This window comes from Sipha flava, unplaced genomic scaffold, assembly GCF_003268045.1.
Source record: "Sipha flava isolate LNK unplaced genomic scaffold, YSA_version1 101_pilon_pilon, whole genome shotgun sequence".
NCBI lineage: Eukaryota > Metazoa > Arthropoda > Insecta > Hemiptera > Aphididae > Sipha > Sipha flava.
Window position 1 is genome coordinate 1,126,078 of NW_020271715.1, and position 22,365 is coordinate 1,148,442.

The 22,365-nt window shown below is 28.9% G+C and overlaps 2 protein-coding genes across 2 annotated transcripts in view; both read right to left on the minus strand.

Annotated features, from left to right (window-relative positions):
- Nucleotides 1-767, minus strand: part of LOC112680701 (chorion peroxidase-like) — a 14,651-nt gene extending 13,884 nt beyond the window's left edge. Inside the window, exon 1 of the mRNA XM_025550884.1 lies at nucleotides 665-767. Coding sequence (XP_025406669.1) covers nucleotides 665-672 — 8 coding nt within the window. The 5' untranslated portion in view covers nucleotides 673-767. The remainder of the gene's footprint in view (nucleotides 1-664) is intronic.
- Nucleotides 768-16,065: 15,298 nt separating this feature from the next.
- LOC112680581 (viral IAP-associated factor homolog) lies at nucleotides 16,066-22,349 on the minus strand. Its single transcript, XM_025550733.1, has 5 exons — nucleotides 22,185-22,349; nucleotides 21,982-22,114; nucleotides 21,107-21,338; nucleotides 20,818-21,023; nucleotides 16,066-16,204 (listed from the first exon to the last, which is right to left on the minus strand). Exons 1-5 carry the CDS (start codon nucleotides 22,188-22,190, stop codon nucleotides 16,095-16,097), a joined length of 687 nt encoding a protein of 228 aa, XP_025406518.1. The 5' UTR covers nucleotides 22,191-22,349; the 3' UTR covers nucleotides 16,066-16,094.
- Between the last annotated feature and the right edge of the window lie 16 nt (nucleotides 22,350-22,365).

The window sequence follows — 22,365 nt, forward strand, 5'->3', positions numbered from 1 at the left end:
TTTTTTTTTTTTGTTTAATGATACGTAATTAATAATTAATCATCCAATAGAATAGCATAGTTTTATTTTTAATTGTATGGTTAAAAAAAAATTTTATTTACTATAACACAAAGTATATAATTGAAACAATTATAACAATTTTAAATATAAATTATAAACACAATTATCATAATATGAAATGCCTTTAATTAAAAGTACAGAAAAAATTAAATTTTTTAAATGATTATTTAATCATAAACACTGACGATTATTAATTTTGTAGTATTATTAATTTTTGTGCACATTTTAATTGTATTTATTCATAAAGTTACAATTTATACTGGCAAATTAAAATCACGAGATAAATCGTCTCATCATAGCAAAGTAAATAGCAAGTAGAATAGAAGTAGCAAAATACATTTTCAAAATTATAATAAATCTGTTATGTTTTCTGATGTATAATTTCAACTTATAAAATTTTCTATAGTAATCTATACGTATTTTTACTAAGTTAAAATGTTCAAACCTCATAATCATAAAAATACTTTTTTTTTATTAACTGTTAACAACAATTTTTTAGGTAAATTCAACTAATTAAATAATCCTAATTATTTTTTTTATATATTCTATTCAAACTATAAAATGTGTACTCTTATTATTAATTGAAATCATTAATTTGACTTACCTATCCATCAAAGCGAGATACCAACATCTACTTCACTATGCACATGTATTTACTGTTACGTATCAAATACATGTGTGCACGAAACAAGAAACAGTCTTGATGACCCCTTTTTCCCTCGAAAAACTTCTCCTACCTACCTTTTTTTATAAACTACTAAAATACGAGACACCTTTCACTAGTCAAGGACAACTCGGAAAATATATCTATGACGTCACATAAATTATGTGCATAATCCGAGTGAAAAAAAATACACGCAGAATTCGCATAAATGAACCAGATTGATCGAATCAATAAGTACCATATACAACCGTTTTTGTATTCGACATGATTTTATTATCAGCTTAAATTACAAACATAAGTCGATTGTGTGAACGATAGGAAAAATGTCAAAGCATATTATAACAAGTACATTGTAAACTAAAATGAACAAATTGCGTATATGCAAATTTCATAAGAAAGATTTGTGAAGATATAGTACAATTATAGTTAGTGCTCATACGACATCTTCTTTGAAAACGGTGTATAAGTAGGTACCAATTATTGATTTTGAAATAATGTCTCGTATCTAAATAATGTGAATAAATAATTTGAAAAAAAAAATATATATATATATATTTTACTAAAGATGTTCTTATAGTGGTATGCAATGTTAGTACGTTATAGGCGCATATACCATACAACTATTCAATTACCCATCTGCGGAGAAAGTATCCACAGCTGACATAGTGTTATTTTATTCTTTGAGTTATTCAGTTATAGCGAATATTCAATACAACATAATATTATTATACAACGCACACTCTCCTAACCTCTGCTGAAATCTGTGAAACCATATTTAGCGGCTATAAATATATTACACTTGACAGAAAAAAAATAAACATTAAGACGCCTTTCACCGGCCTTGCACTACAGTCAATGACGACTCGGAAAATGTACCTACACGACACTGCATCGGAAGACTACGTAAGTTACGTCCATATGAGCACGCCCTCCCCAAAATATTGTAAATGGGGCCCTACGATTTAAGCCTAAGAGTAAGGGGCCCATATTTTAACTTATCTAGCTCAAATTAAATGTTATTTATTCTAAAATATTTGATAAAAACTAAATAATATTTCGTAACAGAAAAAAATAGAACTAAATTTTCTAAATTTTGGTGAAAAACTTCTTATGGTAATTTAATAGTTACAATCGATTACAAAATAACAAATCTCCTGTCAACACCCCAAGAAAATACGAGACAGTTATTAACCGCCTCAGAATCGGACACACACGTCTTACACACGCACACTTAATGAAAAAAGAGGACCCCCCCCCCATTTGCATATGCTGTGGGGTCCCTCTTACAGTCAAACATATAATCACCGAATGTAACGCACACAATATGGAGAGAATTAAGCAGCAGATATCTTATCACCTGGCAGAATCATTAAGCCCCAAACCAGACAATATCGTCAAGCTCTGCCAATTCCTCACAAATACATACCTCATTAACCTCCTGTAACCAACCTGCACCAATCTATTTGTTTATTTTATATATTAAGTTAAAAAAAAAAAATTGTCATGTCCAATGGCCATAGAAGCCGTGGATATATTATATAATAAAAAAAAAAAAATAACAAATCATGAATAGCTGAAGCTATCTGAGAAAAATATACATGATTCAAGAAAAGTATATTCATTGACATCAATATAATACGATATTAAATAAAAAATTAAAATTACGTTTACTTAATTATTTATACATAAAAATGTATTATATATTTATTATTTATTTCAAGACCAATTGGATAGAAAAGAAATCAAACATGGAAGTTTTAAATATGGTAAATGAACAAAGAAAAATTATCAAAATGATAAACATAAGAAAACCCAAGTTTTTTCGACACATTTTAAGACGTAACACTTTTATTACAAGTTTTATGGAAGGAAAAATAAATGGATAACGAGGAAGAGGAAAGTCGAGGGAAAAAAATTTGGGAAGTATGAAAAACTAAGGCTACAAACGAGTTGTGTCCGATGTATTTTTTTGAGACACACGAATGTCCCGAAAAATAAAATATACAGGTACCTACAGAAGTTGTATACACAATTGTATTTTAAATTGATACATTTTTCAATTACAATATTACACATATATTGTGTACATAACATTTTACACAAAAGTAAAATTTGTTCCGTTAATTTATAATAATAGTTATAGTATCTGTGTATAATAACAATAATAATTGATAGTATTTTCAAAAAAAAAATAATATTTAAAAAAAGGATGAATTTGTAAATAATAATGATCGTAAACTTACAATGACAATCTTTGTAGCTCCACGCATAGCTTATCTCTACACAACAATAATGATGGGCAAAATCGACTTTTATTCGGTTAAAGTCTTATACAATAAACCTATTTATAATTTATAAATACATTTTTATTTTAATTTACGAAACAACATATTATATCCATGTGTAAAATATCGATTTAAATCTACCTCACTTTTAGGGACACATCTCGTGTACCCCACTTTCATCATTGCGACATAACTCGTTTACCCCACTTTTATTAATGGAACACAACTCGTTAACTGCGAAAAGCAATTATCTTTAGCAAATTATAAGTGAATGAAAACGCTGGAAAATGAAAGAAAAGAATGATTTCAGAGACAAGGAGAAGCCTTAAGACAATAAGAAAAAATAAAAAAAATTATTAAATATACCTACACGTTTTGTGGAGACAGGACCCATAAGCATCGTAGGCACCCCCTAAAGTGCAGGTCTGCGCACGTCTTTGGTTACGTCCGGTACGAAGTGCACGGATAAGACGCAGGGGCATATTTTTATGTTTGCCGCGTGTAGGCCAATGGAAAATTGCCGCTTTAAATAACTGAAATAGTATACCGCACTGATTGAATTATCAAACTATGATTTATCTACTACAAAATATATATATATATTAATCAGGTAAGTACGGAAAACAAATTTTACTTAAATACTAAAACATAATTTCTTAAGATTTAAACCGTTTTTGTTAATAGCAATACAAATTCTTTAGATTTGCCGCTGTAGGCACGTGTCTGCAGTGCCCCGCGTAAAAAATGCGCCACTGTTTTGACGGTGCGGGTTGATCAGGTCCGATCGTCGAACGTCGCAGCTGTACGAAACGCCGTTTACGACTTTCGACGGTACAAAGTTGGCCTACCGTCCAACCCGGTAAATGGAAAATGTCCTCCGGCGCTCGTCGCGAAAAACGACATCGGTAAGGATCTCGGACCGCGGTAACTCGGAAGAAACGTGGTCGCACGGTGTCACTTCGTTGCTCCGGGACTGCGAATACGGGAGAGTGTCGTATTCCCCCTCCCCCCTTCCCAGCGCGTATAAGAAAAGAAAACGGACCCCCCGAGCAACTACTGCGTCCGTTTCCGTTACGGAGAGATGGAAAATCGCGATAAACGCTTTTACACGCCGCGCTTCAGCGTCGTGCACGTTACGGTCATCAGCGGTTTTGAAAGAGCGATCTTATCGTGTCATCCGACTGTACGCGAGAACGTCGATTTCCTTAAAGGTTTAACCGTACGTACGATTGTTCACACGGTCAAGACAATTACGATCACCTACATAACTAGGTACCCGTGTATATCTATATAAATATATATTCAATAGTCCATCGGCGCTCTCCGGAGAAAGTGTCCACGGCGAAAATTATGTTTTTTATTCCTCAAAAATGTGAATAATATTACGTTGACCTGTCATACAGCACACGGTTTCCTGACCTCTACCGAAATATGTGCGACCGCATTCAGCGGATGTGAATGTACCTATTTAGGCGCGTGTAAATAATTTCATCTGTAAACAGTTCCGCTAACGTGCAACAGATTGGTGCCTACGTATTTTATACGTTTATAACAATATGGAAACTATGTATTTTGTCGCAAGTATTTGATAATGTTATGTGTAACGGATCGGACTCCCGTAAAACAGGGTTCCTGAACAATTATAAATTGTTAGTCATACACGTATCTTATATTTCATATTATCATATAACGTATATATTTTAAAATGTCGATTCAAACACATAGCACACAAAGAATAACTCTAAGCGTATAAACAACATTTTATTCAAGAACAATAACGTTCTGAGTCATATGTATTAAATTGCAACTTATATTTACTATAAATGCATTACTGTCATTAGCTAATAAATTATTACCAAATTGAATAATAAATAAGACTCGATTAGTTTAAAAAAAAAAAAAAATTACTTCAAAATAATAACTTGGATATATAACTGGACATTCGCCATAAATAAATGGTAGAAATTCGAATGTCCGTTTTAAAATACAAAACAAATAGGTACAATAATGACTGGTATAAAAAAAATATTTTACGGTCATTGCGTGCTCATGGTAGAATATCACAACTTTTATTTATACATGTTCGTATGTCTGTAGTAGTTTAACTATAATGTACTGAGAAATTAATAAATTTAAGTTTAAAACATCAATTAAATGTGAAATTACTATATTAAACATTACATGAAATTTCTGGAAAATTGGTTGCATAATGGTGCATATTACATATTATACACTTGACTACTAAACAAATAAATAAATTCATAGTTTGATCATTTTAAAATCATTGCGTAGATAAAATATAATTACTTATAACTAGTAATGGGCAACGATGTCGATAATTCGATACAATATCGATATCGTGACATATTTTCGGCACCGGTATCGTTCTATAGTTCTACGATATATCGCAATATCAAATTTAATAATTTTTCTAGAAATACATTTTATTTTTAGATTCTAAGTTTCAGTAAATTTTATTGTGTGTGCCGTGAATAAACCATTGATTAATAACTAATAATTAATAATATTTGTCTAATAATATAACTGATAAAGTTTGTACACGTATTCTCGGGAAATGTGAATTATTATATTATTTATACGTATTATACATTTATACATATTTTATACATTTATTATGTATTTAATTTTACATTTCTACATTATTATTATTATTATTATTATTATTATTATTATTATTATTATTTATTACATTTGATATAGCTTATAATGTTATCTGTATCGATAAGCATTATGTACTAGATAAAAGTTTACGGTTTTGGTGTACCAATAATAAAGATCATATACTAAATTTTAGTATATTATTTTACTAAATTTATAAAAAAATAATTCGATACGATATCGAACAAATTCCGATATCGCGATCAATATCGAGGAAATCGGAACGATATCGATACACAATATTATATCGTTGCCCAACACTACTTAGAACATATACAAATACGGAAATTTCTCGCCTGATGAAATAAATTATTCTGGGCGAGGCACTATTATTATAATTTATAATATGTACCAATAACTATTATCTATTTATGGCTGTATAGAAGTATTACAATTGCATTAAAATACTTTTTCACTTTTCAACAAATTATTTAATTATACATTATTCATATAATTCAGTATATAAATACAGTTTTCAATTGTTCAATTACCCACTTAAGTGGGTGAATTCGGACAACTTTCAACTTTTCTAAAAAGTATGATTAGTTAAATTAATATTAATCATAATAACTTTTTAAAATTGTAAAAATGTCTATTATTTTTTTCAGAGTTTTAAATTAAAAATACTTATCGGTTTCTGAGAAAAAACTTAAAAAGACTTTTTTCTTTTCTTTTTTTTAAAAGTCTCCACTTTTACGGTGCATTCCTTAGAGTACAGTAGTCTAAAATCTGAAATGCTTAATTGGAACATAAGCTATACTTTTTACTAGACATTATTTTACGCATACATATGAACTAATTACGATAAATAAGATCTATGCACATTCTATTATTTTTTTCTTTTTTTTATGACTATTGCAGATTAGACATCAAAAAATAGGTTAGACGTTGGTTAAATAGGTATAAAATACTCGGTTACTCGATTAATCTCATTCCAAGATATACATTCCAGTTACTTACACGAAAAAAATATTCTTTAAGTGTAACATAATAATTCCAATTTTTTGGAAGAGTAATCGAAACATTCAAAGAATCATATGACATTATTTCTCAAATTTGATATAACTCCAGGAATACCTTCAAACTAGTTTTAAATAGTTTACATATGGATAATAAACTTTACCTACATAAACGGATACACATCAAATCATAAATAATGTATTTAATGATTAAAATGTTTTTAATGAATATTACAATTTCACGTGTGTAGATAACTATATTATTTCACTTTAATCTAGCGCATGTAGAAATGTTAACAATTATTCAAAACAAACTATTTTACATTTTAATAGTTTATATTGTGTGTAATTTTTTTTTTTTTTTTTATCCAATACACCCGCTTAAAACTATTTAAACTTTCCCTAGATTACATAATAGCTTTTTTAAGTACATCGTGCACAATAAATATTATGTTATTCAATTGTTTTAAAAACGCATCTGCAATTAAAATATTATGCAACGGCATGTAAATACATGGATAGTTAATATACGTAGTAGATATTATATTTATCAAAAACAGGAAACGATATTTATTGTTCTGAAAGTTGTTTATTCGCTTTCATTGCACGTTTTTTTTTAACCATGCAACTTTAGTATACAAACTGTAAATACATTGGCACGAATTTTCAATAAGAACGAGCACTGTATGTGTATGAATGTGCGTGTATTGTGTGCAATGTCGGTCTGGCTCATGATTGGGCCTCCGGCAAAAAATTTACCATGGGCCCCTTAAAAATATAATATTGGAGAAGATTCAATAAATAGGTACCTACAAAAAATGTTTTTTCTCGCTACGCTCGAACTCTACTACAAATTTTAATTTCTTTTTCTTTTTTCTTTTTCCAAATCCAATGTTATCGAATCATTATTGTGTCCGTGTATGTGACCGTTAACAATACCTATCTCAATTTTTCAAAGTATTTATTTAGTTCGATTTTGATTAAGAGACAAAAATGTATAAACTATAGCGATTTTGACTAGTTCTATTAAATCGTGTCAACATTATTTCAAGATTAAGATAAGAATAACACAATTTTAATTTAATTCAGGAAAATAATTATACTGATTTTTCATGTTGACGTGGTTGCTTTGAGTCCAGGAGCGGATTTAGGAAAGGTTCACGAGGTCAGCTGACTCACAATTAATATTTTGACAAAATTCATCTCTTTAAGGCTTCTTATATTTTTTAAATGTGCCGATTGTAAGTTGAAGTTAAAACTAAACTGAAAAATGTCCCAGTTTCCACCTCACCCTCTCACTGTGGTCTGTACTGCAATTTTAGGCGGACAAAAGTATTATTTATAATATTTTTAGAAAGCTTGAAAGTATTATTTAATTGTTGTATGCACCTTATCAAATATAAATATAGTACATAATATAATTAATGAACCCGTATAAACTGTGATCATAATCTGATTACCTAAGTAGTTTGATTTTATATCATTACCTGTTCGACCGTTCAACGTGTATTTCAAACAATTTTTGTGAGTACAATATTTAGTCTTTTCACGATTTTTTTTTTTTTACAATGGAAGTCGACACAGAAGGTAAGTTAAATATTATATGATTAAAACATTTCTTAATTTATTGATAGGTTCAATAGACTAAATCAAATCAATAAACTTCAATTTTTACTTTGTTATTAAACTTCAATGGAAGGTATTTTTAAAGTAACTAATAGTAACTATTTACGAGTAATCTCCTCTTATAGTACAACTTCCTATAGATTTAATGGTCTAACTTTCATTTGCAGCCATTTGCAGCTGTAGTTTTATATTTTATTTTTTACAGCTGGTTCTAGTGTAGAGAGAAAAATCAAAAATTACACATATGAAGATTTTTTTAAATGTTAAGCCTCAAAATATTAAATCCAGACTATTTATTTTAAATTTATTAAAAAAGAAATATAATGGAGAAAATTGGGACAATATATATGAAAAACTTGTGATGGAAAAAATGCGTAGTTTTACAGTAACTTTGACAAGGTTATGGGCTAAAAGTGCTAGATAGTTGAGTAATTTATAAAAAAATAATAAACAGTGGTTTAAAACAGAACTTATAATGCCAAATATTCAACCGTCAATTCCTTCTACTTCATGTTTATCAGTTGGCCGACCACCTAAGTCATTTGTTGAATGTACTGAAAGATCGAAAAATCGAAAAATTAAAGGTTTATTAAAATCATATTCGTCCCAAGAAATAGTTCATGTTACTCAAAGTACATTGAAAAAATCGAGAAGAGAAACACTGCCATATTATTAAAAGAATCTTTAATTACACCAACTAGGTCAACAAAAATAAAAAAAGCTTATTCAAGTTCTCTATCGATAGGAATATCACCTTACACAGCAAATGAGGCATTAGCTTTTATCTTAGATAATAATTTGACAAAGCAGCAGTATATGAACATAAGGAAATCGGCAAAGTTAAAAAAAGCCAATATATATCCATGTTATGAAAAATTTTAGATTCGAAAAAAAAATGCTATCCAAATAACATAAATATAACTAAAACGTTTTGCAAAATTCCAATTCAAAATCTTTTTGACCGCACATGTACCCGAATATTTCAAATCAAAAATATACTACCTCTGGAACAGGGTATGTTTGATTTTGAATTAATTTATAAATGGGGATGTGATGGAAGTAACAGGCAATTACCATATCAACAACGGTTTTCAACGTCAACAAATTCAAATGACAGAGACTTATTTATGTTTTCCTTGGTACCATTACAACTCCGATGTTCCATCTCTAGTTCCGAAAATAAAAAAATTCTGTGGAAAAATCCTCGAACTTCTTCTACAAGATACTGTCGACCAATAAAGTATCAGTATAAAAAAGAAACCATACAGTCTACAGTTCAAGAAGTTGAGGAAGTAAATAATGAAATAGATAACATCGTCCCTATTAAGTTGAAATATAATGATTTGGAAATAGAAGTTCGACATACACTTATTTTTTCGATGATTGATGGCAAGGTATAAAAAACATGTATAGTTTTATATTGTTTATATTATTAAACAATAATTTAAATAAAAATTTTAAGTATTTTATATTTTATAGGTTTGTAATTCTATGTACAATACATCTAGTCAGGTTTGCTGTATATGTAAATGTAGTTCTAAAGGCATGAATAACATAGAAAAATGTAGAAAAAAAGAGAATGCACAAAAAATTTTTTATAATTTTGGACTTTCAACACTTCATGCCTGGATCCGATTTTTTGAATGTTTATTACACATTGCCTATCGATTAGAGTTTAAAATTTTTGAATTTTATGAAGCTGTTAAAAAATTAATTATTAATGTTAAATCCGATATAAATCATAGTACAAGTAGTTCAGACTCTAAATAAAATTATTTTGTTAAATATTATTATTGAATTTGATTTTTATAATCGCATTTGTAATTAAAAATCACATTTAACATATAGATTAATCATCTATAATATTGCATTTAAAAATATTCCAACTCCAAAAATAATGTATTAATAATTAAATTCAATATCATTACCAACCATAAAAAAATTCGCCCATGAATATAAGTATTCAGAATAAATAATTAAAAAATAATAATTTAATTGTAATAAAAAAATGTCATTTCTTTAATTCTAATACATTGTTAACTTAATTATACTAACTAACATTAACTAAACAACATTAGGAAAACATACTGTAAATAAAATAATTTTGTCCGCCTAAAATTGCATTTCAGACCACTGTGCCTCTCCACAAATTATGCCACTGGTTTAATTGTATAGTAAAATAAAACATCTCTATGTCAGACCCCATGTAAGATTCCATAAAATAAGATAAATGTTTACAGTGATAGTTATGAATAAACTTAAAAAACAAATATTATATTATCATATTCTTTTTTTGTTACAAGGAATACAGGAAAACACGTATAATCCACTTGCAGCTGTCTCTTGAAATACCCTGACCCCACAGTTCTCTAACTATGGATCCGCCTTTAGTTCAGTCCTTATTTTAAGAATAAATCTCAGGACCCCCGGCCAGAATGACACTGGTTGTTTAAAAAAAGTATTTTCGCGCATGCATCGCGTTTAATTACATTGGTAGCAGGTCGTCTTATCGTGTTCGGATTTAACAAGTAGTGGGGTCTAAAAATAGTTGTAGGTAGCGCACAATTGTAAACCGTAGATTTTAATAATCAACCCTTACCGTGTGAACACCCGAACATCAGCGTTGATCAACCAATGTGGGTAGTTTACAGTAGATATAGTCGAGTACAAACCATCTGATCTAAAGCGTGTCTAGGTTAGGTTTGGGTCAATGAGGATGTTTATCACCAGCGGAAATTTAAATGACTTAAAAAAACAAAAATTATAAAGATGTAACAATGTAACGTAAAATACATATCAAATCATTATTGTGAATCATAAATCTATAGTATTTTTATAGAACCTTTTGATTTTGAATAAAATGTAAAACTGCTTGATATAAGGATCTAAGAAAAACCAATGGAAAGATTCAATGTATAAAGCTGACAAATCAGCATATCATATAATATGAGTTATTATTTTAACTTATTTTTTATTTTATTTTATTTTTTTATGCAAAAAGAAACCCACAAAAAACTTACATTTTATGTTTTCTGTCGAATGAGCTTAAATTAAAACTCAAAACAAACATGTATAATAATTATAATACAGGTTAATATAAGTATTATATAAAAGGGGTGTTAGTTGAAATTTGTCGGTTTTACTCATAGATGTAGATATATATATGTGTATGTGTTACGGTAATAGTACGAATACCGGTGAAACCTAGGATTTACTGGTAAAACCTAGGATATACATTATTGTTTGGTCAAACCCCGAATGATTTTAGCAGTTCGGACTTTTACAAGCGAGTTTTGGTAAATCTTAGGATCGACAATCAATGTTTGTAAAAGTCAGAAATTATATATTTTTTCCGATTCTGTGATAATTCTTACCTATATTCTTGTGCATTGATGTTGATATCAATAATTTTAATCTATATACCTAATTCAATTTTTGACCGAGATAAGAATTATAATAAAAGTTGTAAGCAATGATTCAATGATTAAGATATGGAATAGGTTTTATAGAAGAATAATTTAATAAATTGATATCAGGGCCAATTGCAGGAAGTAATTTTACGAGCAGTATTTATTTTACAATTATCGCGGTTAGTATTACGAGTATACACAGTATTTAATATGTCGTTTAAAATACGATTTTATGAAATTTTAAATGGTGTTGTGGAGTTAAAAAATCACAAAAATAATTTTTATTTTGCTGATGAAAAATATAATATATTTTTAAATGAAGTTAAAGAAGCTAAATCTGTTAGTGTGAAAAAAACCGTTCACTATCGGCGACTTAAACGGTTTGATATTGTCAATATTGCTGGTGAAGAAAAACTGATTGTTCCGATGAATGACGACTCCGAAGTAATGCATTATTATGTTCGATATAATGAGTTATATGAAATTATCCACGATGCTCATACTGCAACAGGCCGTGGAGATAGAAACCGGATTATGTATGAAGTTAATAGCAAGTACAAAAATGTTAACATTGAGGCAATAAATATTTATTTAAAATTATGTGAACCATGTCAAAAAAAACATGGTATGCCAAAAAAAGGTCTAGCTGTTAAACCAATTATACACACCGAAATGAATTTACGCTGTCAAGTAGACCTTATTGATATGCAGGCAAACTCTGATAACGATTATAAATTCATAATGGTATATAAAGACCATTTAACAACATTTATTATTTTACGACCACTGAAATTCAAACGGGTTGAAGAAGTCGCATACTGCTTACTCGATATTTTTACCCTTTTCGGTGCACCAGATATTCTCCACTCAGACAACGGGAGAGAGTTTTTTAATGCTATTATTACGAATTTTTGTAGTATGTGGCCAGAAGTGAAGATAGTTCATGGAAAAGCTCGTCACAGTCAATCTCAAGATTCTGTATAACGTGCCAATCAAGATAAAGAAAGTATGATTGCGACCGGGATGGAAACGAATACCATAAAAAAATGGTCAGTCTTTAAGAATCATACAAGCTATGAAGAACGGAGCTTTTCATTCTGGTACGTATTATTATGTACTATTGTATTGAAAGTAATACTAATTTAATTTCGTATTTATTTTTTTGTATAATATAATTAAAAATTATATTGTATAGTATAATACATATTAAAATTAATAAATTGTATTTATTAATGTATAAATTATATAAGTATATATTATGTAAGTATTTTTATACATGTCTAGGAATAAAACGCTCTTCATATGAGCGTATGAGCAATATATATATCTTCATATAATTCCATGTTTTGAATTAAAATTAAAATGGGATTATCAAATTCAATCATTTCAAAAAATATATTAACAAACCTTCAAACAAAAGAGGATTTAGAGGGAGTACTTACACACCCAAAATTAAAATCAATTGAAGTTATCGAGATAGATGAAGAAATTGGAGTCGTCAAAGAACCTGTGGAAGTAGAAGGAACGAGAGAAACTGAAGATAACAAAATAACAGATCGGGCACAAAAAATTGAGCAACATCGAAACGAATCGCATATGGAACTACAAAAACAAGTCACAAAAATGAAGCCAACATCAAGTAAACAAATGTCAAATATATTAACTGGACAAACAGTTAAAATTGAAATCCTAGAAGTCAACAGAAGTAAAGTTGATACTGGATAAAAATATATATTTTTGTCATAATTACATGTTATAATGGTGTGCCTACAATCAGTGGCGTAGCCAGGATTTTTAAATGGAGGGGCTAACCACTTTTTTGGATAAGTAAGGTAAGAGAGGATATGAGAATTCACCCTTAACCCCCCCCCCACTATCTACCACCAAGTTTCTAAACGTAATTCAAGCATTTTAGTATAGTTTTAAAAATATTTATTAATAAATAATTTATAATAATAATAATAATTTTGGTTTCAGTGTTCAGTCACTTGCTTCACTCTGACAGCTGCATCCTCTTAGGCGAATTTCTGGCAAATTCAGTTATAATTTCACTTTCATCGAATTGCTCTTTTTTATTTATATTAGCCATAGCTAACCCATTCAGTCTGTTTTCCGACATGGTGCTTCTTAAAAAAATTTTTAAGCGATTAAGTGCTGAAAACGTTCTTTCCAGAGTGAAAGAGGTAACTGGTAACGTGGCGAATAATTGTAAAAGTATTTTAATGTTAGGTCGAAGATTGGTGTGATGAGAGAGTGAATCAAGAGCAGTATATAATAATATTTTGACTTCATTGTTGCCTCCATATGAACAGGTCAGCTCTGATTGTAGATGAGGTATCATCATGGAGTTCTTGGACATATATTTTAGCAGCTTTTATAATATTTTTATTGTCATACATATTTAAATTGGCCGGAATAAGTCGTTCAAGTGACATAACATCAATAAGCCTTTGATTAAAACGAGCATCCATTGATTATATTAAATAGTCAAGATACATTATACATAAAAACACGGCCCATGAGGAGGGCTATATCCCCCCCCCCTTGGCTACGCCACTGCCTACAATATATCTCCGCGATTACCCATATGCTGTCTACAAACATTTCCCCCGCGCGCGATGGCACTATCGCCGACTGATTTATACGATAAAAGGCAAACCGATAACGTAGCTTTATATTGATTTATACCGACCAGCAATCATGATAAACTATCTTATAATCAAAACTAATTATTATGTTGAACAATATTGATATCAACACGAAAGTCATGTGGTACTATGAGGCACTATATACGTACAATGCTCAAGAATAAATACAGGTAAGAATTATCACAGAATCGGAAAAAATATATAACTTCGGACTTTTACAAACATTGATTTTCGATCCTAAGATTTACCAAAACTCGCTTGTAAAAGTCCGAACTGCTAAAATCATTCGGGGTTTGACCAAACAATAATGTATATCCTAGGTTTTACCAGTAAATCCTAGGTTTCACCGGTATTCGTACTATTACCGTAACACATACACATATATATATATATATATTTCTATGATTTAGCGATTGTCATATTTTTCTATTGACATTAACCTTAAAAAATACATAAGTTACATTCTGCCAAAATAATAGCGTTATAGTTGTTTACCTCAATTAATATGTCGAGTTTCGTTCCAAGTAAATCGCATTTGCGGCATTCGTTGCTTTTCCTATTTCATCAAAAGAAAAAAAGCAGTTGAAGCTCATCGGTTGCTGGTAGAAACTTATGGTAAAACTGCTCCAGTAATTAGAACTTGTAAGACATAGTTTTGTCAATTTAAAAGTGGAGATTTAGATTTAACAGACAATTAACATCCTGGTGCAGCGAAAAAGTTCGAAGACGAGAAATTGTGGGCGTTATTGGATGAAGACCCAACCCAATTGCAACAACAATTGGCACAAACACTGAATGTGACCCGAGGAGCAATTTGCCAACTTTGAAAGCCATAGGAAAGATCTAAAAGTATTGAAAATGGGTACCACACCAACTAAACAATAAACAAATGGAAAAACCATTTCTGAAATGCTGTTTCAACAGTTCGAAAGAAAATCTTTTCTGCATCGAATTACCACGGGAGACGAAAAATGAATTTATTTTGAGAACCCATAGCGAAAAAAATAATGACTTTCACTTGATGAGACCGGCCCTTCGACCCCAAGGCCAAATCACTTTGGCCATAAGACAATGATGTGTTTGGTGAGACCACTCTGGTGTGATGTATTTCGAATTATTAAAACCTGGTGAAACGGTGAATATTGATCGCTACTGGCAGCAAATTATTAATTTGAATCATGCGTTGATCGAAAAACGGCCGGTATGGGCCTGAAGACATGGCAAAATTATCCTACATGACAATGCACCATCTCATATCTCTAAAGTGGTGAAGAACACATTAAAAGCATTGAATTGGGAAATATTATCGCACCTTCCGTACTCTCCAGACCTCACTCTGTCAAACTATCACCTGTTTTGCATTGATGGGACACTCTCGCAGAGCAGCGCTTCGCCAATTTTGAAGATGTCAAAAAATGGCTTGGCAAATGGTTTGCCTCGAAAGAGAAATTTTTTTTTTTTTTAAGGTATCCATAATTTGCCTGGAAGATGGATAAAATGTGTAGGATCCAACGATCAATACTTTGAATAAAATTTTTTGAGATTCTCTTTAGAATTAAATGTTTTCTTCTTTGAAAAAAACCAGCAAATTTCAACTAATATCTCTGGTATATAGGTACTAGGTATTTGTTTCAATAGTGATTTATTTGTTTAGTTATTTTTATCAAAAAAAAATTAACACAAAACAAACAGGTTTGTTAAAAAATAAATAAAATAAAGAAATATTTAAATAAATATAAACTTAAAAATATTGATAAATTTCATCACATACTAGTGCGTAAATTATCAAATAAAACATCTCTAGTCTTCTGTCTAGGATTATCTTTTAACGTAGTTTTTACTGCTCCTGTTTGACTCAACATCCATTCAAACTCTGAAATATACAAACATATTAATTTTACAATAAAACTACATAAAAATATAAAATAGAATACCACGTAATTTGATATTTAATGATATTTTTATTTTTATTTTAAATAAACGAGGAATATATTGGTTTTATCATGATGTGTTTTTTGTATGCAATTTAAAAAATTATCACAATCATAGGAAATATTGTGTTAATTGGTACTTAAATGTGGGTTATTTTATGAATTTCCCAACAATTTTCTTAATAATTTCGAAAAAGTAACAATTCATAAAAATGACATAATTTAATGTATATCAATTTTCGACGAAATCTAATTTTTGTTTACATAGTTACTTAAAAAATTTTAACTGTAGAAACTAGACATTTTCACCAAATATTAATATCACCATTCTGCATAAGTATATGGTTTAATCTTCAAAATATTTTTTGAGCTTTTTACAGATAGTTGGAAATTTCATGTTTTTTAAAAAGTTTTTTCAAAAATGTTAAAATTGTTGTTTGATCAAAAGTCTAAAAAATGTAATACAAAGATTTTCATACGTAACTTTTAATGATTAATGAAAAAAATGTATAAGAGTTTGATTATAAAAGTTTGACAAAATGAAAAAATCACGAAAATTCGCTACATTTTTGCAGTAAAAAAGTCTTGAAACTTTCAATTTTTATATTTAAGGATTAAAAATTTGCTACAATATTTTTCACATTTTCTTTGTAGTCAAAGAAAAAATGTTACTGGAAAGTTGCAAAAAAATTTTATAAGCGTTACAAAATTAAATTTGGACAAAATTGGATATTTTGACAAATATCTATAACACAAAACTAATTATTTAATTGTTATCCTAACTGTAGAAACTCAAAAAATTTACTGACTAGTTTATATGAGCATTGTTATCATAGTCTCGAAATATTTTAATAAAATCTGTGCTGTTTACAGCCACTTTAAATTTTACATGCCCTTTTTTATTAAAATATAAGAACGTTAAAAATGCAACCTACCTTCTTAAGGAAATTGGTTTTTCTATCTCATCAAACATTTTTAGATACCTATGTACTGATCCACCTTACCTTTTTCAATTAGAATCATTTTTCAAGTTTAAAAAACCAATACACCAATATCATTCACCCATTCCTGTATCTTACTCGAGTTATACACTTTTTTTTATATATATATATACCAAAATAAACTATTTATTTTAATTGTTGTAATAAATTGAATACTTATTATAAGAACTACTTTTTAATGGTTATCATAAATTCAAAATGTAAATTAAGTACATATGTATATAGTCTTATTACTTTTATAATCTTTAAATAACAATGGAAATTTAATTAACTAATCTTAATAAACTTAACTAACATATTAATATAACTTCTTCATCAAGTATTATCATCAGTTCATAAATCACTAATAGGGTAAACTACATTATAAATATTACAAGGTGAAATTTGTAAATAACAAAAAACTGTTAGTAAAATTGTTAATAACAAAAAAATTGTGAAGAATTAAAATACGGAAATGGAATATGGTGATTCTATAGAAAGAAATCTGCTATTAAAAAAATATTATTTAAAAAAAAATTCTTTTTAATGGAACTTTAGAATGAAAATTTTAAAATTATAATGAATTGTATCTTTGTATTCTAAAATAAATGGTAACACCATGCAATTTTTTTTTTTTTTTTATGACAGTACATATTTTAAATAACTGTAGGTTAATAATTCATTATAATACAAATTTAAAAATTATATTTTTACTAACTCAAAATACCTGGATTCTCAAAACTACATTTTATAATAATTTATTGTTTTATATATCAGGAATATTAAATTTATAAACAACACAATTATTTTAACTTTAACAATTAAAATTATATTTTTCTTCTTTTTCTGCCATATCATTTTTCTAAGAATTTTTGCCGAACACAGATAAATTGCCATCGCCATTTCTACATAAAACCATTTCACTGTCGCTATTTTGACATAAGGCCACTTTGCCGTTAAAAAAATATTCACTCATTATATAATTAATAATAAATAATCATAATCAATCAAAGACAAATTTTGGTCATTTTAAACTTATTATTATTGTAGGTACATTTAAAATTAAAAATTATTATTATTATTAAAATATATATAGATAAACATTTTTTTTAATTACAAATTTTTTATTTTTTTTTTTTTAATGTGAAAACTGACATTGTTTTTCACTAACTAATTTTTCGATATTTGGCTGGATCTGAGATGATGCAATTCTGAGTGAATTTTCCAAGTGAATGTCAGTTAACCGAGTTCTAGTTTTAGATTTGGCAATTTTTATTCGTGAAAAAATGTGTTCACAAGTGTAAGTACTGCCAAAAAGAGACATCATTTTAAATGCGTTTAGATTAGGATATGTCTCCGTATCAATATATTTCGAATAAAAAATTGAAAGTTCAACATTATTGTACTTTTCTTTTAATATTGTATTGTTCTGTAAATCAATGATCTCCATTTGCATATTTTCTGGGACATCTTCGACTGATAACGAAAATGGAATTGAAAACAAATTAAAAAATTTTTTATTAGCTTTGAAATCTAAGAACTTCGAATCAAATTGGATTTTTAAATCAGAAATTGCTTCTGCGTATTTTCCCGTTGAAGTAACATTATATTTTGACAAACAAGGGAAGTGAGTAGTGTTATTTTTTCTTAGTTGAATTTCCCACAGCAGAAGTTTATTTTCAAAAGATTTAATATGGTCAAATAAATTATGTATTAATTGGTTTTGATGTTGCATGCGTAAATTCAGTTCATTCAAGTGCAATGTAATATCCGTGAGATAGGCGAAATCATTTTTCCATTTTGAATCATTAATTTGATCAAATTTTTTTCCTTTGCTTGTAGCAAATTCAAAAATTTCGTTTTTTAAATCAAAAACCCTTTTCAATACTTTTCCTCTGCTGAGCCAACGGACATCTGTAAAATAGATTGCATCACCTTGTTCAGCATCTATTTCACTTAAAAAGTTTTTAAATTCTCTATGATTCAATGCTCTAGATCTGATAAAATTTACTATTTTTACAACATCTTTCATAATAGTTTGAAAACCAACAGATTTTGCACATACATTTTCTTGGTGGATAATGCAGTGATATTGCATCAGTTGTAAAGCGCAACATGTACTCATTTCTTTATTAATTAGCGCTATGAGCCCTTCATTTTTTCCAACCATAGATGGGACTCCATCTGTTATAACTCCAGAAAGGTTATTTAATTTGATGTCAAAACGGTTAAGTATCGAATTTAATGCATTAAAAATATCACAACTTTTTGTAGTGCCTTTCATTGGAAAAAGCGTGGCTAATTCTTCAGTAATATTAAAATTACAATCTATACCCCGAATAAAAATTGCTAATTGTGCAGTATCTGACAAATCTGTACTTTCGTCAAGGGCCAGCGAATAAAAAATAAATTTAGAAATACGTCCTTTCAGGGTACTCTCAATATCAGTTCCTAGTTCTTCTATACGCCTTGCTACAGTTACCCCTGATAAACTCAATTTGGAAAAAAGTTGTTTTTGAGCTGGACATAAAATTTCAGAAGCGGCCTCCATACACTCTTTTATAAATTCGCCATCAGTGAACGGCTTCAATTTAGCTGCAATTTTTTGTGCTATGATATAACTACCTTTGACACTGGCTTCTAAGTCTTTATGACATTTTTTTTATACTTGAAGACTGACCTTGTATATTTTTCATTAACAATGCAAGTTTGTCAATTCGAAGTTGTCCTTGTATCATATCATATTTTGCTGCATGTTTGGTGCTATAATGTCGTTTTAAATTGTACTCTTTCATCATTGCAATCGATTCTTGACAAATCAAACATATTGCCTTTTCTTTAATTTGAATAAAAAAAATAGGTATTGGGCCATTTTTCTTGAAAAACGCGACTTTCATCCAAGATTTTACGTTTTTTACTCACCAACATATTTTACAAATATTACACATAAACTTTTACACATAAATGAGAATATTGTGCTTGTTCCACAATCGATTACGAACTAACAGACAATAATAATTATATCTTGGTAGGTAATTTAATTTATCTTATCGCATACTTCCGATAGCGATAACTTAACTGTTATAATATTATTGAACTAGAAAATGTACATGCTAAATTTAAAACGTGATCGCGGGCTGCACATTAAGACAGGGCGGGCCGCGAGTTGAAGACCCCTGCTATAAGGTATTTTTTTAATGATGAAGCGGCCTTACATTGAAATAGCAATAGCAAAATTTTTTACAGCAGACAATTTGTCCTAGATCGAGTTTTTGCTGCCATTACTACACTTCACCACCTATCTCTATCTTGGACTACCTCTCTTCAATTCTTAACTCTAAGGATTTTTAAGTCCTAAGTCTACTTTTAGGTTTTTTCCTTGTGTTCTCCATTCTAATGCAACTCTAACTGTTTGTTCTCTCGTCTTCTCATTATGCTACCTAACCACTATATTCTTTGGACGTTAATGAAGCTTATTACTGAGGTTAGTTTTAACATATCGTACCGCTCTTAGATGTACTTTCTCCTTTATAGAATAAAATTTTAAGTGTTATTTAAATTGAATGTATACATACCATCTAAAGTTATTGATGTTGAAAATAGTCTTGGTCCCACTAATTGTTGTTTTAGATCTCCTTCATTATAAATAAAAATAGTTGGTAAATTAGCATCAGGATAGTTTGGGATGCAAGTTGTTGAAATACTCTTGACAAATTTTGTAGCGGGAAATTTCCTTGCTAAATGATTTAAATGCTCAGTTAACAGCGCACAAATTGGAATGCTATAAACAAAAATGTTAAAAAGTTATTTAATAAAAAAAAAATATAGATAACAAATTAAATTTTAAGTTATCTAAAACATTACCCTTGTTTATATAATAGCAAAACAACCCAAACTCCAGAACCTGCTTTATTAATTTGATTCACAAAATCCTGACCACTTATTTCTATTACATCACCAAAAACATTTTTTTGTGCTTGTGCCTTCAACTCGGCTATTCTGCGTCTACGAAATTCTTCTAAAATTCGCTCATCTTCATCATCCTCTAATTCATCTAATTCATCCAATGACATATCAACCATATCTTTTTTTTCCCCTGTAAATTAAAGGAAACTTAATGCATAGTAATCAATTATAAAAATTTTTTTAAGCAATACAGTTATGCCATTTAATAAAACTAAAAATACAATATTTGTTTGAAATATTTGTAATAAATAAAAAATATTAAATCATGAGATAGGAAATAAAAATAGTTATGGTAAATTTTAAAAAACCTACACGCATATGATGGTTAAATTATGCAAAATTAAAACTTTAAGTGTCCATGGACCAGATAATTATAATTCTAAACACTTAATGTATTAATTATACTTGTCAAAAACTAATCTATAAACTAGCTTTACCTTCTTATAATTATAAATACTTCTCAAGACTATTTACATACAATGAATTAAATTTTGTGATGCAAGAAGTCTAAAACACAAATTTTGATGAATATCATGCTTTAATGCCTCGTTTATAACTCATTATTACATAAATATATATTTATATATTTTATTTACAAGTCTCATGGGAAACTTTGAAATTACTATTATATTTGTGATCAAGTCATTTTTTTATAACATTTTTTCTGATATTTAAAGAGGTAGGTGTTTGAACTCTTAAACCTTCTTTGTATTTGCACTTGACAGCAATACTTGCGCAAACAATTAAAATTCAACAATTCTATCAAATCTTACCGTTTTGTTTTTCCCGGACTGTCTGTTCCACTAGATTGATCACATCTTCTTCTGTAATTTCCTTTTCTTTTTTCTTTGGAATAATTCCTTTGGCACGCAGTATGTCGTTCCATTCTGTATCTTCGTCAGGGTTCTGAAATGGTCGAATATTAGTATTCAATTATTTCAAGTCAATCAAGACTCATAAAAAACAAGATGTTCACCTGCATTTTTGATTCGAATCACTCTATAGCAAATAAAATTAAAATTAAACTATTAATATAACTACTTCAATATCAAACTGCCTATTCCATAAAAGGGGTGAAAGATTTACTTAAATACAAAAATACTATTCGCGTACCATCTCGTATATAGTATCGAATTCTTTATATATTTTAAGGTTAC

What these genes read in the sequence shown, in the direction of transcription:
- LOC112680581 (XM_025550733.1), bottom strand. An exon ending in TTGCTATTATATAAACAAGG is followed by an intron (nt 21,024 to 21,106) that starts GTAATGTTTTAG and finishes TTTTGTTTATAG; the next exon opens with CATTCCAATTTGTGCGCTGT. An exon ending in AACATCAATAACTTTAGATG is followed by an intron (nt 16,205 to 20,817) that starts GTATGTATACAT and finishes TGTATATTTCAG; the next exon opens with AGTTTGAATGGATGTTGAGT.